We start from the raw sequence: 13,322 nt of genomic DNA on the forward strand, positions 1-13,322 counted from the left end.
GACTTGAACGCGAATATCAGTTGTTTTACATCATACTTTAAGTCTTCCATAGGAAACATATTGAGATAAAACAAATAATAAAACAGACATTTATGTTGACATTCAACGGTGGGTGGACCAGCGGCCATCTTTGTCATAGCAATTGGAAGTAAACATTTCAATTCAAATGTCAATGATGTACCAGCTAAATTTCATCGGTTTGAAGGGATATGTCCATTCTGTTTCTATGATTGAAATGACACACCTTGATTTCAAGAGCATGCCGTCTCAATCGATTGCGAGCACAACAAAAAACCTCAGATGACGTCAAATCGGGTCCAACCTACAACATATGCCGAAATGCAAAAACGCTAAATATAAATATATATATAAAAAATTGAGGTTATACGGTTTTAGATAAACGACGTTAAAGGATGTATTTAAAAAAAATACTTTACATTGTCTTTTGAAATTATAAAATAGTTTGTAAGCTTTTAAATGATATCACGCTCAACGGTTGATCTTCTCCAGTGATGAAGACATGGATGTAGGTAGGGTATGCAAAATGGGTAAACTTTGAGCACCTCCATCTTCTCACTTTCTGACCACTTGTACCATGGGCAAATACGTATGGAAAGTTAGGTTCAAAAGGAACGAGCCAGAGGGTCACACACAGTGATGGGAATGTATAGGTGTTGAAACAGGGGCCTCTTACTTGCTGCTCTTGTTGTCTGATGGGGCCGGAGACGTTGCGCTGAGCTTGCATCATCTGCTGCTGGATTTGTAAACGCTGGTACGCCTAGAAACAGAGAGAGGCAAAGAGAGAAAGAAAGCGATGGAAAGAGGCAATGCAAGAGAGCGAAAGGCAGAGGGAGACGAAGAGAAATAGAAAGGGTCATCACCTTATCCAAAAGACTGTGGGGTACCCCTGAGGGTGTCCATAAAAAATACAATAAGAATAGCCCATCCTGTCTGGTTCAGTGAGTACGAACCCTGTTTCTAATGCAGACAGGCCCATCCTGTCTGGCTCGGTTAGAACAAACCCTGTTTCTAGCGCACAGGTCCATCCTGTCTGGTTCAGTGAGTACGAACCCTGTTTCTAATGCAGACAGGCCCATCCTGTCTGGTTCGGTTAAAACAAACCCTGTTTCTAATGGAGACAGGCCCATCCTGTCTGGTTCGGTGAGTACGAACCCTGTTTCTAATGCAGACAGGGGCCTTTGGCTTGTACTCACCATTTGCAGTTGCTGAAGTTGGTACAACAGGGTCATTTGTTGAGGGTTTATTGGTGAGGTTAAAAGTGCAGGGTTCAGACCAATGTTTTTTGCGGCAAACTGCAAGAGCTGTGCTTGAACCTGGAGGGGAGGACAAGGAGACAGAGAGAGGAGATGAGAATTGGTCAGAACATCTCAAAATATCTTAAAACAACAGAGTAAAGCAGTCATGAAGAGAGCCTGGGGCTGGGGGACAGAAAACGTGGTGTGTGTGAACGGAGAGAAACTTGGCTGAGGCATAGTGTGTGTGTGTACCTGAGGGGTGAGAAACTGAGGCACTTGAGCGCGTAGACTAGGCTGGGAGGAGCCGAGAGGCGGCACTGACGGCTGAGGAGGCGGCTGCTGCATGGCCCGGGATAGTGCTGCTCCACTACTGCCCAACATTCCACTCTGCATCTAGACACCCACACAAACACGAGAGGAAATTACTAAATGTCAATAAGAGTTGACATGGCAATCACTCATTCCCTACAGACAGCCGATGAATAGGATGTCCCTCACAATACACAACTCTGGCTCACGCAGTCTCAGAGAAACCACAAATAAAGACAAGCTATTTCTCCACCACTTCCCAAATCATCCAGGGTCCATTTGAAAGAAAATAGTTGAAAACCTAAGGTCTACCGCATTGAACCACTGACCAATATTGGAGAAACTGGCACATTTGGGGTGCATTCAGTTGGATTAAATGGTGATTGTGATTAAATGATAGTGCTCTTTAAATGCCTCCAGCAATATGTCAATAAAGGAAAATGAGACTTATGTAAAGAGAACTATGTTCAGTGTCAGACAAGAAGTTGTTCAATTCAATACTGTTATGACAGAGTTACAGTGCTTTGTTGGCCTTTCAAGGACTCTCATGTTCTATAAAGGACTCGTATTTCTATGGCAGCGCCTCTCTGTAAAGTTGACGATACAGAAACTATCCCATTTCAATGGGCTCCGCAGGCAAGGTTACGGACGTAACGACCCTTGGGAGAGTGGTGGAGAGCGGAATGGAATTCTCAACTACGTTCAAAGTGTTTTCCCTTTAGTGTCGCATATTGAGGCCCCTCTATTCTCCAGCTCCTGGCAATGGGTTCATGAAGTGTGTGTGTGTGTGTGTGTGTGTGTGAGAGAGAGATTGTCATGTAAGCATATGTGTGTGGTTGTGTATGTGTGTGTTACTGTATACTTATCTACAGTAAATGTGTTTGTGGTTATGTATACATGTATGTTTTTGAGTGTTAGTGTATACCTATGTGTGTGTGTGTGTGTGTGTGTCACAGACGGGACCTGAACCAACGTCTTAACCGTTAGCCATAATAGGACACTCGCTCTCAGGCCGAGGGTGACACTAATCGCAGGAAGGGCTACCTCATTACGAGACTGAGGCACAGCGCATGCGTTTCACCCCCCCCCTTACCTGTCTGTTGTTCAAGTTCTGCATGTTGAGCCCCGGGGAGCCCAGGGCCAGCCCAGGCTGCAGGTTGTTAACCAGGGGGAGCTTCAGGCTGACGGGAGAAGGCAGAAACGGTGAGGGGGGGGCGTCATCTGACAYACCACCGTCCTGGAACCAGGGAGGAGAGACTAGATCAGTCAGTCAGCAAAATCATTTCAGTTAAATCAATCACTTTTTGTGTGTATGGCACACTTTACAAAGGACACTGTAAACTTCTCAGAATCCCAATCGCGGTAATAAGAAAAGGTGGGACTGAAACATGCCCTGTATTTTCACCATTCATTTTTCATAGGCACGTGCGTTTGTGGTTTAATCCTTCGTCAATGGACATGCCTTTCACTAGCTGTCTTTCTATTGTACGGACACGACGGCTGTCGATTCCTGATACGACGGCTGTCGATTCCTGATACGACGGCTGTCGATTCCTGATACGACGGCTGTCGATTCCTGATACGACGGCTGTCGATTCCTGATACAACGCCAGTGGTATTCATATAGTACCTTGTCTAGGAATGGGCTGCGGTCCGAGGGGTCTTTGGAGAGGGCCTGGGGACGGCAACCCAGCGGCTTGTTCATCCCGTTGTTGTAGTCTGACATGCCCATGCCCCGCTTGTCCAGTTCAGTCTTCTTCTCCAACAAAGCGCCTTGGGAGAGAGGTCAGATAAATATGGAATACACGTGCACAGCAACAAGCAGAAACACACGTAGATGTGCGCCCACACACCTGTCTCTTATACACATCTAGATGTGTATAAGAGACAGCACAGGGAAAACCTACTCATGGCCTGATCCAGGTTCATGTTGTTGCTCTTCAGAGCCTCCTCGGCAGGATCCCTCTGTAACACAATGACAACATGAGACACCCAGTCAGTGACAACTTCAACTATACAATACACTGACTACATGCTTGATACATACATTTAAAATACATGGATTCTGAAACAATTTGAAATCATTTCAAATACTTCATATCTGTGCTCGACTGAAATTGCCTGGCTTAATGGACAAAATAATAATCACAAAACCGTACCCCCCCCCCCCCCCAGGAGGCTGGAGCAAAAGTAGTTTAAATATATCAAATAGTATTTGAACCCAGGTCTAATTCTGACATTGCAAAATGAATCACATTCATACCGGGAAGCCCATGTCAGTGAGCTGCTTGATGAGACGGTTCATGATCCAGGCTTCGTCTGGCTGGTTGCCCATCTTGCCCTTGGGCGGGCCCTTCTTGGGCGGCTGGCCCCACGAGTTACAGGAGGAGCTGCTCTCCTGGGAGGCGGGGCTGTTCCACATGTCTCCGGCGTCAGCATCCCATTGGCCAGAAGACATGCCCATCTCCTCCTCCCTCCCGCCTCCCCAGCCGTCTTGCATAGATTTGGGGGCTGGAAGAGGAGCAGTGCAGGGTAAATGTCGTGGAGATGAATACCAAGTAAAGATTATTTAGTAAGTGTCTTGTTGTAATATAGCTGGTTCACAGAAATCTGACTGTAGTGCCTAAACAGTAGTATCAAGCTAACCTTAGTATCTGTGTTTCTGCTGTACCAGTATACTGCAGTCTTGAGTCTAACCATAGCACGTAGACAAGCAAGCATTTCACTGTACCATGTGACTAATACACTTTGATTTGACTTTTGACTGCTTGCAAAGATCAAGGGCAACCCCTTTGCGTGCAATTGTAATGCAACCACTTGGTGCCAGTATTGTCACACAAGTCCCTCCTTTTCTTGCTTGCCTTCTAGTATAAAAATTCATGCAATAGCAGAAATAGTACAAGGGAAACCGCCAGTGACACCATGTTCCTCAAGACATCTAGAAAAGCAAATCTTTAAAACAGAACTTTCAGGTGTTTACAAACACAGAGTATTTTATATTTTATTTGAAGTGAGTGTTAACCATGTTTGTACACCAACGGCGTGTGGTCCTAACCTGGCTTGCAGGGTGCAGGTCCAGAGGGTCCATTGTTGCCCCTCCTGTAGGGTCCATTGGGCTCGTGCCCCCCATCGCCCCAGCCTCCAGGAACACCAGGGGGTTTGCCCCAGGCAGAGGTGCCGTTGTCCACTGCAGGAGAGGGGCCAGCGGGTTCCCCCCATGCCGGCTCTGGCTTGGGCTGCTGGACACTGGGCAGCTCCCCCCAGCCTGGGAGAGGAGGGAAGGACATATTTATAAATGTATGCTTTAAAGTGATGTGTGCGTCACTTTATTGCAAGTATATTCACTTACAAGACCAGCAAACAGTGATCAACAGACATATTGTTAGCAGTTACAGTCTGGCAGTCTAGTTTTACTGCCAGCCAACTGGTTCCATTACTGATGAAAATGTAACCATAAAACTGAGGAACAGTGTGTGCTAGCTTCCATTCATTCACTTGCACTACACCCCGTTCTATTCTCAATCCTCAGGCTTTTCCTCCTTGTAAAACAGTGAGCCAAGTTGTTACATGTTAATCAGGGGCAGTATGGCTGTGTACCAAATGGCACCCTATTGCCTATATAGTGCATTCATTTTGACCAAGGACCTTGGCCAAAAGTAGTGCACTATATAGGGAATAGGGTGCTATTTTGGAACGTAAGCATAGGTTGATGCGGTGCCATGATGCTGCTATATATAGTCAGAGGGCTTTCAGGCTCCGACAGAAGAGTCCGGCCAGGAGGGAGGGAGAGAGGTAGGAAAGGAGGCAGGGAAGGAGGGAGAGAGAGAGTGCAGAGAAGGAGGCAGAGAAGGAGGACGGCAGCCGTGACTGTTTAACTCCTGGCCCAGCTCCCAGACCCTCTTGTCTGAGCTGGCTGAGTCCACCGAGGAGCACTGTGAGCAGGCAGACTAGAGCAGTGTGTGCCAAGCCTGGTTGATCAGTCTCTGGTTACTGGGGTTGTACACAGAGATAAACAGCAGGGGGCACTGGTCTCACTCTCATCCATAACCTTTCAGAGAGAACAGTGCCTTCCTGCCAGTCAGCTTTCACTGAAGCTTTTGTCTTTGCAGTGGGGTGCCTTGAAAAGCCCTGGCACGGTGCATGTTCAATAATGCTGAGCGATTAGTGCTTTTTAAGGTCGGTTCGGTTTCGTTTATACACATTTTCAATTCCAATAATTTAACATTAAATGCACTATGCATTATGTGGGTTAAATGCTGCAACATAGAATAAAACAATTAATAAAAGTCCCATGATGGCAGTGACTGCCCATTAACTGCTTATCAACCTTCATTCACAAATATTTCACTTGTGTTAATTAAATGGGTTTTATTTGATGACAATTATTTAATTCCAAGTCATCATCATCTCTATAGAGCTGCTGTCTATACTGTCTGACAAGCCCACTATTTTAGTAGTTCTTCAAAGTAAATAAGGCATACTTTTATGACTGCTGAATAGCAGCTATCAATCACTTAGATCATGCATTATCAGGTAGAGAGACCTTGCTATGCAACTGTTCTCTATCCCTCTTGATCACACATTCTTCHGTCTCTTATGTAGCAGGCGTAAGAGAAACAGACCGGACAAGTAGGCACGTAATGGATTATGATCATTGTAGGTAATTACCAAACTCCTTACCACATCGCACAGTTCGGGCTTCATCTGTTTCATATCTAAAGAAACTCTGCAATGTGCACATTGAGCTCACAGAAAACCGCAAACAAAATGGAATTTAAATAATTGAACCATGTCGCTCAATTTGTTGTTWAAAAAAACGATGAATCAACATTTTGGTTAATCGCACTAATATTCAATGACAAAATATATACTAGAACGTTGGATATTTCCTCAGACACAAGACATAAGTCTCTCACTTGTAGTCTTTCCAGTATAGGTTAATCACAGGGCTAATACCACAATACATTACAGCGGTGCATAATAACCAGTTTAACAGACATTTCAGACAGTGAGTGGGGTCAGTTTCTTACCTGGGTTGGCCATTGGTGGTCTGCCCTGGGGTCCACCGCCCTGGTGCGGGGCGGCGGTGTTGGGGGATCCATTGTTGTTGCCGTGGTGCTGGCTGTGTGGCAGGGGCTGTCCGTGGTGCGGGTGGTGGTGGTTCATGTGGTGGTGGTTGTTGTTGTTGCTAGGGGGGACGGAGGAGTGGTTGTGGCTGTTGTTGACGGCCATGCCTCCATTGCTCTTGCTGGTCGGCAGCTGGGTGGGGTTGTTGCCTTGGTTACCATTACCTCCAGTGGGGTTGTTGCGGTCCCACATATTCACGGTCTTGTTGTAGGCGCTYGGGTCTCCCCAGGTGGACGTGCCGTCATCGATCTCCATCTTGCGGCGGATGGAGGGAGGAGAGGGTTCCTCCCAGCCGGTGGGCTCCATCGCTGGGTCGGGTTTGGCTCCGGAGCTCCCTGGGCCCCAGCCGGGGTTGGAACTCTGCCTTACAGATGCAGGGCCGCCCCAGGACCCCATGCTGCCGCCTCCCGTTCCAACACCACCACTATTTCCGTTGGGGCTTTCCTGGGGCTTGGAGCCCCAACCTGGTGCTGGGCCGTTGGGGCTTTCCTGGGGCTTGGAGCCCCATCCTGGTGCTGGGCCGTTGGGGCTTTCCTGGGGCTTGGAGCCCCATCCTGCTGGGCCGTTGGGGCTTTCCTGGGGCTTGGAGCCCCATCCCTGGTGCTGGGTTTTTGGGGCTTTCCTGGGGCTTGGAGCCCCATCCTGGTGCTGGGCCGTTGGGGCTTTCCTGGGGCTTGGAGCCCCATCCTGGTGCTGGGTTGTTGGGATGCTGGGTCTCCCCCCAACCACCACCTCCAACAGCAGGAGAAGGCTTCGACGCCCAGCCGCCCCCATTTCCTCCACCTCCTCTGGGMCTGTCCTTCCACCCTCCTCCTCCTCGTCCATTTCCTCCTTCTCCTTCCCACATGTGGCTGGAGGATCCATTCTTCTTCACCTCGGCCGGTTCTCTCCACTCTCCTCCATTGGAGCCGTTGGAGCCATTGGAGCCATGGCTGCCACTTCCGTGGCCGGAGCCCCAGCCGTGGGAGGACTTGGGACCCTCTCCCCAGCTCTGGGACTGGTTCTGCTGGGACTGGTTCTGCTGGGTCTTGGTTGGCCCGTCGTCCCAGGTAGGGGAGGACTTCCCCTCAGGGACACCCCAGGATTGAACTCCACTCTTGGGGCCATTGTTTGTGGTGTTGTGGCCTTGGGCCATGGGCTCCCCCCAGCCACTGACGGAACCGTTGGGGGCCTTGTTGACAGGCTGCTCCCCCCAGCCTGAGGGTGGAGGGCCTCCCCAGCCTGAGGGGCCCTCGCTCTTGCCTCCGGAGTCCCCTGAGCCTGGCCTCTGAGATGGTCCCAGGTTGGGGTTGGCTCCCCCGTTACGGGGGTCCGGTGGAGATCCGGAAGAGGGGCTGTTGGAGCCCTTCCAAGTGTCCCCTCCAGCACCTCCCCTCATCTCGCTGGTTTTCCTCTCGTTGGCGGCGCGCTGCTCCTCCATCTCCCAGGAGGTGTGCTGGCGGACGGGCGTCTGGCCCCAGCCTGTGTTGCAGAGCACCCGGGGGTCCAGGTCTTGGCGAGGCAGGGGAGGGGGGCCTCCGTCCTCGCTGCCGGTCCCGTCCCTGCGGTGGGAGCGCCCCTCGCTGCCCCCGCTTCCGCTACCCTCACTAGTCMGGGCCGGGGTTGGCTGGCCCCAGGAGCTTACCTGCTGGTCCTGGGCTTGGCCATCTGAGGAATCCCAGCCTCCTTTGGCCTCGCCTCCACCGCTGGAGGGCTTCCCCCAGTCTCCTCCCCAGCCTCCTTCTCCACCGGCACCCCCGCCTCCTCCGCTGCCAGAGTGGCCCCAGCCGGACATGCCTCCGGAGGGTGCCGTGTCCCAGCCTGAGTTCTTGGAGGAGTCAGCGGATGTCTTGGTGTCTCCGTTGCCCCAGACGGAGCTCCCTGCGTCTCCGTTGAGCTGGGAGGACTCTGTAGGAGACTGGCCTCCCCAGCCAGGCAGGCCGTGGATGGGGCTGAGTGGCTGCTTAGTGTGGTGGCTGTTTTGTCCGTCAGTGTTAAGGTTGGGATGTTCCATGCTGCTGAAAGACACATTCTTATTGGAGGACGGGGCGTCAGGGCTCATCATGCCTCCCCAGGTGCTGCTGCTGTTGTTCTCGTCCCCTCCCAGGCTACCGTTGCCCAGGCTGCCGTTGGGAGGTAGTGAGGCAGGGTTGGGGCCACCTCCAGCCCCCTCTTGCCCCAGCACGGGCCAGGCCGAGGGGTTGGCGTTGGGGTTCAGGTTCAGGCTAAAGCTGGGCTGGGAGTTCCAGCCGGGTGCTCCTCCACTCCGGCCCATGTTGGGCCCTAGGCCGTCGGGTTTGGCTCCCTCAGTGGGGCCCATGGTGATGGGGCCTGATCCGGAGCCCCAGCCCCTGCTGCCGATGGCTCCAACTCCCTGGCCACCGCCAGGCTGCATCATGCTAGCTACGTTAGTGACGTTAGCTTTGAGAGAGGAGTAGTGGGCCTGCTGGCTAGTAGCCCCCGRGGCCATGCTCATGTTGCTGCTGGTCTCTGGGTTCGTACAGTCAGCGGCTGTGGCACATTCTGAAGGATTCGCTGGTCGGCTGTCGCTGCTGCGACTGATGGAGGGCCAGGCCTCGGTGTCGCTCCCGTCAATGATTACTTGATCCCAGCTACTACTGATGGTGCTGCTGCGGTCGGTGGCTGGTGGTAAGGCTCCCCAGTGGGGATTCTCATACTGAGCACCAGGACCACTCTGGAAGGGCAGGTCTGGAGGAGAAAAAGAGAAAGATGTATTTAAACATTTGAGAAAGAGAGGGACAGAACACCATGTAATAAACTCCCTCAGCTCCTAGAGGAAGTCATTGTACTGTCTCCCCTTGGTTGGTTAAACTGTTACCATCCGACATGGCAGCAGTCAGAGGAGAGCGATGGTCACGCTCTCCTGATCTGTTCTCCAGTCAGATGCCTGCCATAATCAGAATGTACAGCAGACTGTGCCCCATATCCTATTAGCTATGGCAAATCCATATATTCCTGCTTTGGGGCAGTCAGATGTGGAGTGGCTGGGTGAGCGATAGGAGCCCTCCCTCTCCTACTTTCACTCCCCCTAACCCTCCTTCCTTCCTTCCTTCCTTCCTTCCTACTCTCCCTCTATGTGAGTGGGTGAAATGGAACCCTCCCTTTCCTCCCACCTGCTCTCGCCCTCTCCCCCTGAACTGAGAGGCCCATCAGTCTCCCCTAGCTGTGGCTGTGAAGGGAAGCCCAAGTGGAAAGCTGCTCACTTATTGGAATGAAACCAAAATGGCTCCTCATCCATCACTCCCTACGCTCCAGCAGGTCCCCTCAAAGCACTAGACGCAGCGACACTCTGACACTGTGGAGACTGCAGAGTACACACATTAATACTCCGCTTTCTTCAATTGTATCTTTCAAATGCTTATTTTAATATATTTCCTCATACCAAAAGCAGGAGAAAAACAAGATAAGTCTAGCCCACACTGTGCAACATAGCCTCAGCCTACAGACACACAACACTCTCCTTAACGCCGATGAGAAAAACAAGCCCCGGTAACAACTAATAATAGGCTCACTTCATGCCATGTGGCTGTAATGAATCAATGAGGCAGCTAATCAATGGACTTATTAATGCTGTTGGAGAGAAGAGAGGAGGTATTGATCCACCGACCACCATGCAAAGCCAACCACTAAACTGGTCTTATCTACAGAGAGGACCTAACACTGCTGTTCCCACTCGTCTTCATTACTTTAGCGCGGGGTCGGGGCCAATTGCATTTCAAGCCAAGTAAATTCAGACTGAATAGAAATGAGACTGACCTCAACCTTGCGTACGTTATGAAACTGCACATTGTTGAAGGCTGTATTCTTATAATCTATTTTTGTTTTTGTAATTGACAAATCCAATTAGCTCATCAATTGTCATATCAAAAATAATGGTATCCCATTGCTAGCTATATTATCTATGAAAAAAAGCATTTACAATGTCATCTTAGACATTTAGAAAACGTATAGCCCCCTTAGACGCTTCACMGAATTTATTTAGTAACGTGTGAAAGTCGGGTGGGCCGTATTTGGTCATCACCTCGTTTCAAATAGAGATTCTTACCTTCTATTAGCTRGCTATTGGAGTCCACTGGATTCTATCAGACCGTTCGGTGATTTGCATGATTGCTTTATCTGTGATGGATAAACTCCAGGCTATGGTCAAAACAATCCGGTCAAATAGTGTTGGGGGACTAGCTTCTGTTTGAGACACACTGACTGACAGATATGTGGTTAGGCTTAAGATACAGCGCAACACGCCTCCGAGTCCCTCCAAACGCAATTTTCCCCTCAACATACTTATCTCCTCTTCTCAGAATGCCTTATCACACAGGGTCGTCAGTGCGTGTAGAAAGGCACACACACACACACAGAGTCTGTAATCAGCTCTACACTTCCTAGAAAGTGTAACCAGAGGTACCACAAAATTCCCATCTCAAATCCTAACTTCAACAATGTTGAAAAAGACTCCATTAAAAGTTTCTCCTACTACATTTTGAGAGAGAAAAAACAAGTGCGTCGGCTGGCTTCTCTTCCGCCCGCCGCATGCCGGCTGCTAGGTCCGCCTCGCGCACTGCCGGCTGCTAGGTTCCGCCTCGCGCACTGCCGGCTGCTAGGTTCCGCCTCGCGCACTGCCGGCTGCTAGGTCCGCCTCGCGCACTGCCGGCTGCTAGGTTCCGCCTCGCGCGACTGCGGCTGCTAGGTTCCGCCTCGCGCACTGCGGCTGCTAGGTTCCGCCTCGCGCACTGCCCGGCTGCTAGGTTCCGCCTCGCGCACTGCCGGCTGCTAGGTTCCGGCTCGCGCACTGCCGGCTGCTAGGTTCCGCCTCGCGCACTGCCGGCTGCTAGGTTCCGCCTCGCGGCACTGCCGGCTGCTAGGTTCCGCCTCTCGCACTGCCGGCTGCTAGGTTCCGCCTCTCGCACTGCCGGCTGCTAGGTTCCCCCCCCACCCCTTCAAAACTGCACAAATAGAAAATAACATCTGGGGCATCTAGGGTCAAGCTGAGCTGCACGTCCAAGACACATTCCACAAAGCACAGTGACAGACCAGCCATGTAACAAAAGAYTGCATTAMGCTGAGTAATCCTTATGTAAGCACACCATGGATCCTTATGTAAGCAACCTACATGCTCTGTTCAAAAGTAGTGCACTATAAAAGYGAATAGGGTGCCATTTGGGACAATTTTTCTATGGCTTTGTTCACTATAACTCTCCATTGATTTAAATAGTCCCGGTAAGTAACATCTTAAACCCACAACCACCATCTCTTCCTCTTGGTCTTCGAGAACAAACACATCAAAGTCAGTACACAACATCTAATGTCAGTGGCCAGCGCCCACAACAAACAATGAGGTTTTGCATGACGTGCATATTTTAGGAGTCATTCCAACAAAGAGCCCTGTGTGGGTGTGTGAGAGATTCAGTGTCTTTGGCAGGATTTTGCTTTGGTAGGTTTGGCACCGTTTCAACGCCATTGTTTTGGTGCCGTACGCCTGCCTGCCTTTCAGTCAAATCGGAGAGATAGCTAACCGCTAACCTAACATACAAAAGCTCATTGTTTCGCTGACGCCAACACCCAACAATGTCAATCCATGTACCTGGAAGGTTGCTAGGTGTTTGTATATATGTGAGGAGAGTAGGACGACAGCACCAGCGGTTCTGACGCACACAAGCGTCGCTCCCCCTCTCGCTCGCTCTCTGTCTCTGTCTTCAAGCCCGCCGAGCAGCAAGGAACGCCATTTTATCAGGCAGACCTGAAACRCAGCCAAGAGCTCAGAGGCTGCTGCCTGCAGCAAGAACGTCTCGCTCTGCCCTCTGCTTTCTCCCTTTCATTTATTTGCTCCCCCCCCCTCTCTCGCACATTTTCTCCGAAGGGGCATAAAAATAGGTTGCATGATAAATCAATCATTTACTACACAAAAAAGCGGGCAGTTCAGCCCTATTTTTTTCCTTTCGTCACTGTCCGTCACGGATACTACAACTCCACGAGCGAAACAAAATAACCCCGGAGTAGAGAAAGAAAGAGATAAGAGCTGATGGCAGCTGTAAAGAAGGGGGTCAGGGGTAGAGTGGAAAAATACCTGAAGAGAGGTGGTGCTGCTGCAACACCATGCTGTGAGGCGCTACGCAGAGCAGGGAGATGCGGCAGCCATCGCCATCCTCCATTAAATTCAATGTGTCTGCTACTATTCGCTGCAAAGCATTGCAACTGCTTACTTGATACGATGCCAAGAAATTGAGGCTGGCTGGCTGCGTAATGTGTGTGTCACGTCTCTTAGATCTACTCAACCTTGCCCACTCTTTTCCTTACAACTCTGTACAACCTTATTTCTGGTAGGCATTCCAATAGATTAGTGAGAAATCTTCCTGCTTCGGGGAAAAAGGTGTGTGCCTGTGAGAGAAACGGGGGACAAAACCAAAGCTAAGGCAACAAGGGAAAAAAAGGGGACAATTCTATTCCGTCTCTGTGTTCAACCGTCAGTAATGTCTAGCTGCTTCCATTCTAGTCCCAATTAGGAGGGCAGTGGGTACGATGGTGCTTGCTGAATGAATAGCGGCGACAGAAATAAAAACAATAGGGCTTCTATTCTTTGGTTCTGCTGCTGCTCCCTGGCACCAAAGATGCAGTGCTGTGAGAGCACGCACACAC

At 50.4% G+C, this 13,322-nt stretch overlaps 1 protein-coding gene across 1 annotated transcript in view; it reads right to left on the reverse strand.

Annotated features, from left to right (window-relative positions):
- LOC112069833 (trinucleotide repeat-containing gene 6C protein) overlaps positions 1-13,322 on the reverse strand; it is a 45,799-nt gene that overhangs the window by 16,420 nt on the left and 16,057 nt on the right. Inside the window, exons 4-13 of the mRNA XM_070438720.1 lie at positions 7,374-9,380; positions 6,596-7,156; positions 4,621-4,830; positions 3,829-4,076; positions 3,473-3,530; positions 3,196-3,338; positions 2,659-2,802; positions 1,509-1,649; positions 1,215-1,334; positions 695-778 (exon numbers count right to left, since the gene is read on the reverse strand). Of these exons, the coding sequence (XP_070294821.1) occupies positions 695-778; positions 1,215-1,334; positions 1,509-1,649; positions 2,659-2,802; positions 3,196-3,338; positions 3,473-3,530; positions 3,829-4,076; positions 4,621-4,830; positions 6,596-7,156; positions 7,374-9,380 (3,716 nt within the window). The remainder of the gene's footprint in view (positions 1-694; positions 779-1,214; positions 1,335-1,508; positions 1,650-2,658; positions 2,803-3,195; positions 3,339-3,472; positions 3,531-3,828; positions 4,077-4,620; positions 4,831-6,595; positions 7,157-7,373; positions 9,381-13,322) is intronic.

The sequence above is a fragment of the Salvelinus sp. IW2-2015 genome, unplaced genomic scaffold (genome assembly GCF_002910315.2).
Source record: "Salvelinus sp. IW2-2015 unplaced genomic scaffold, ASM291031v2 Un_scaffold1129, whole genome shotgun sequence".
Taxonomy (NCBI): domain Eukaryota; kingdom Metazoa; phylum Chordata; class Actinopteri; order Salmoniformes; family Salmonidae; genus Salvelinus; species Salvelinus sp. IW2-2015.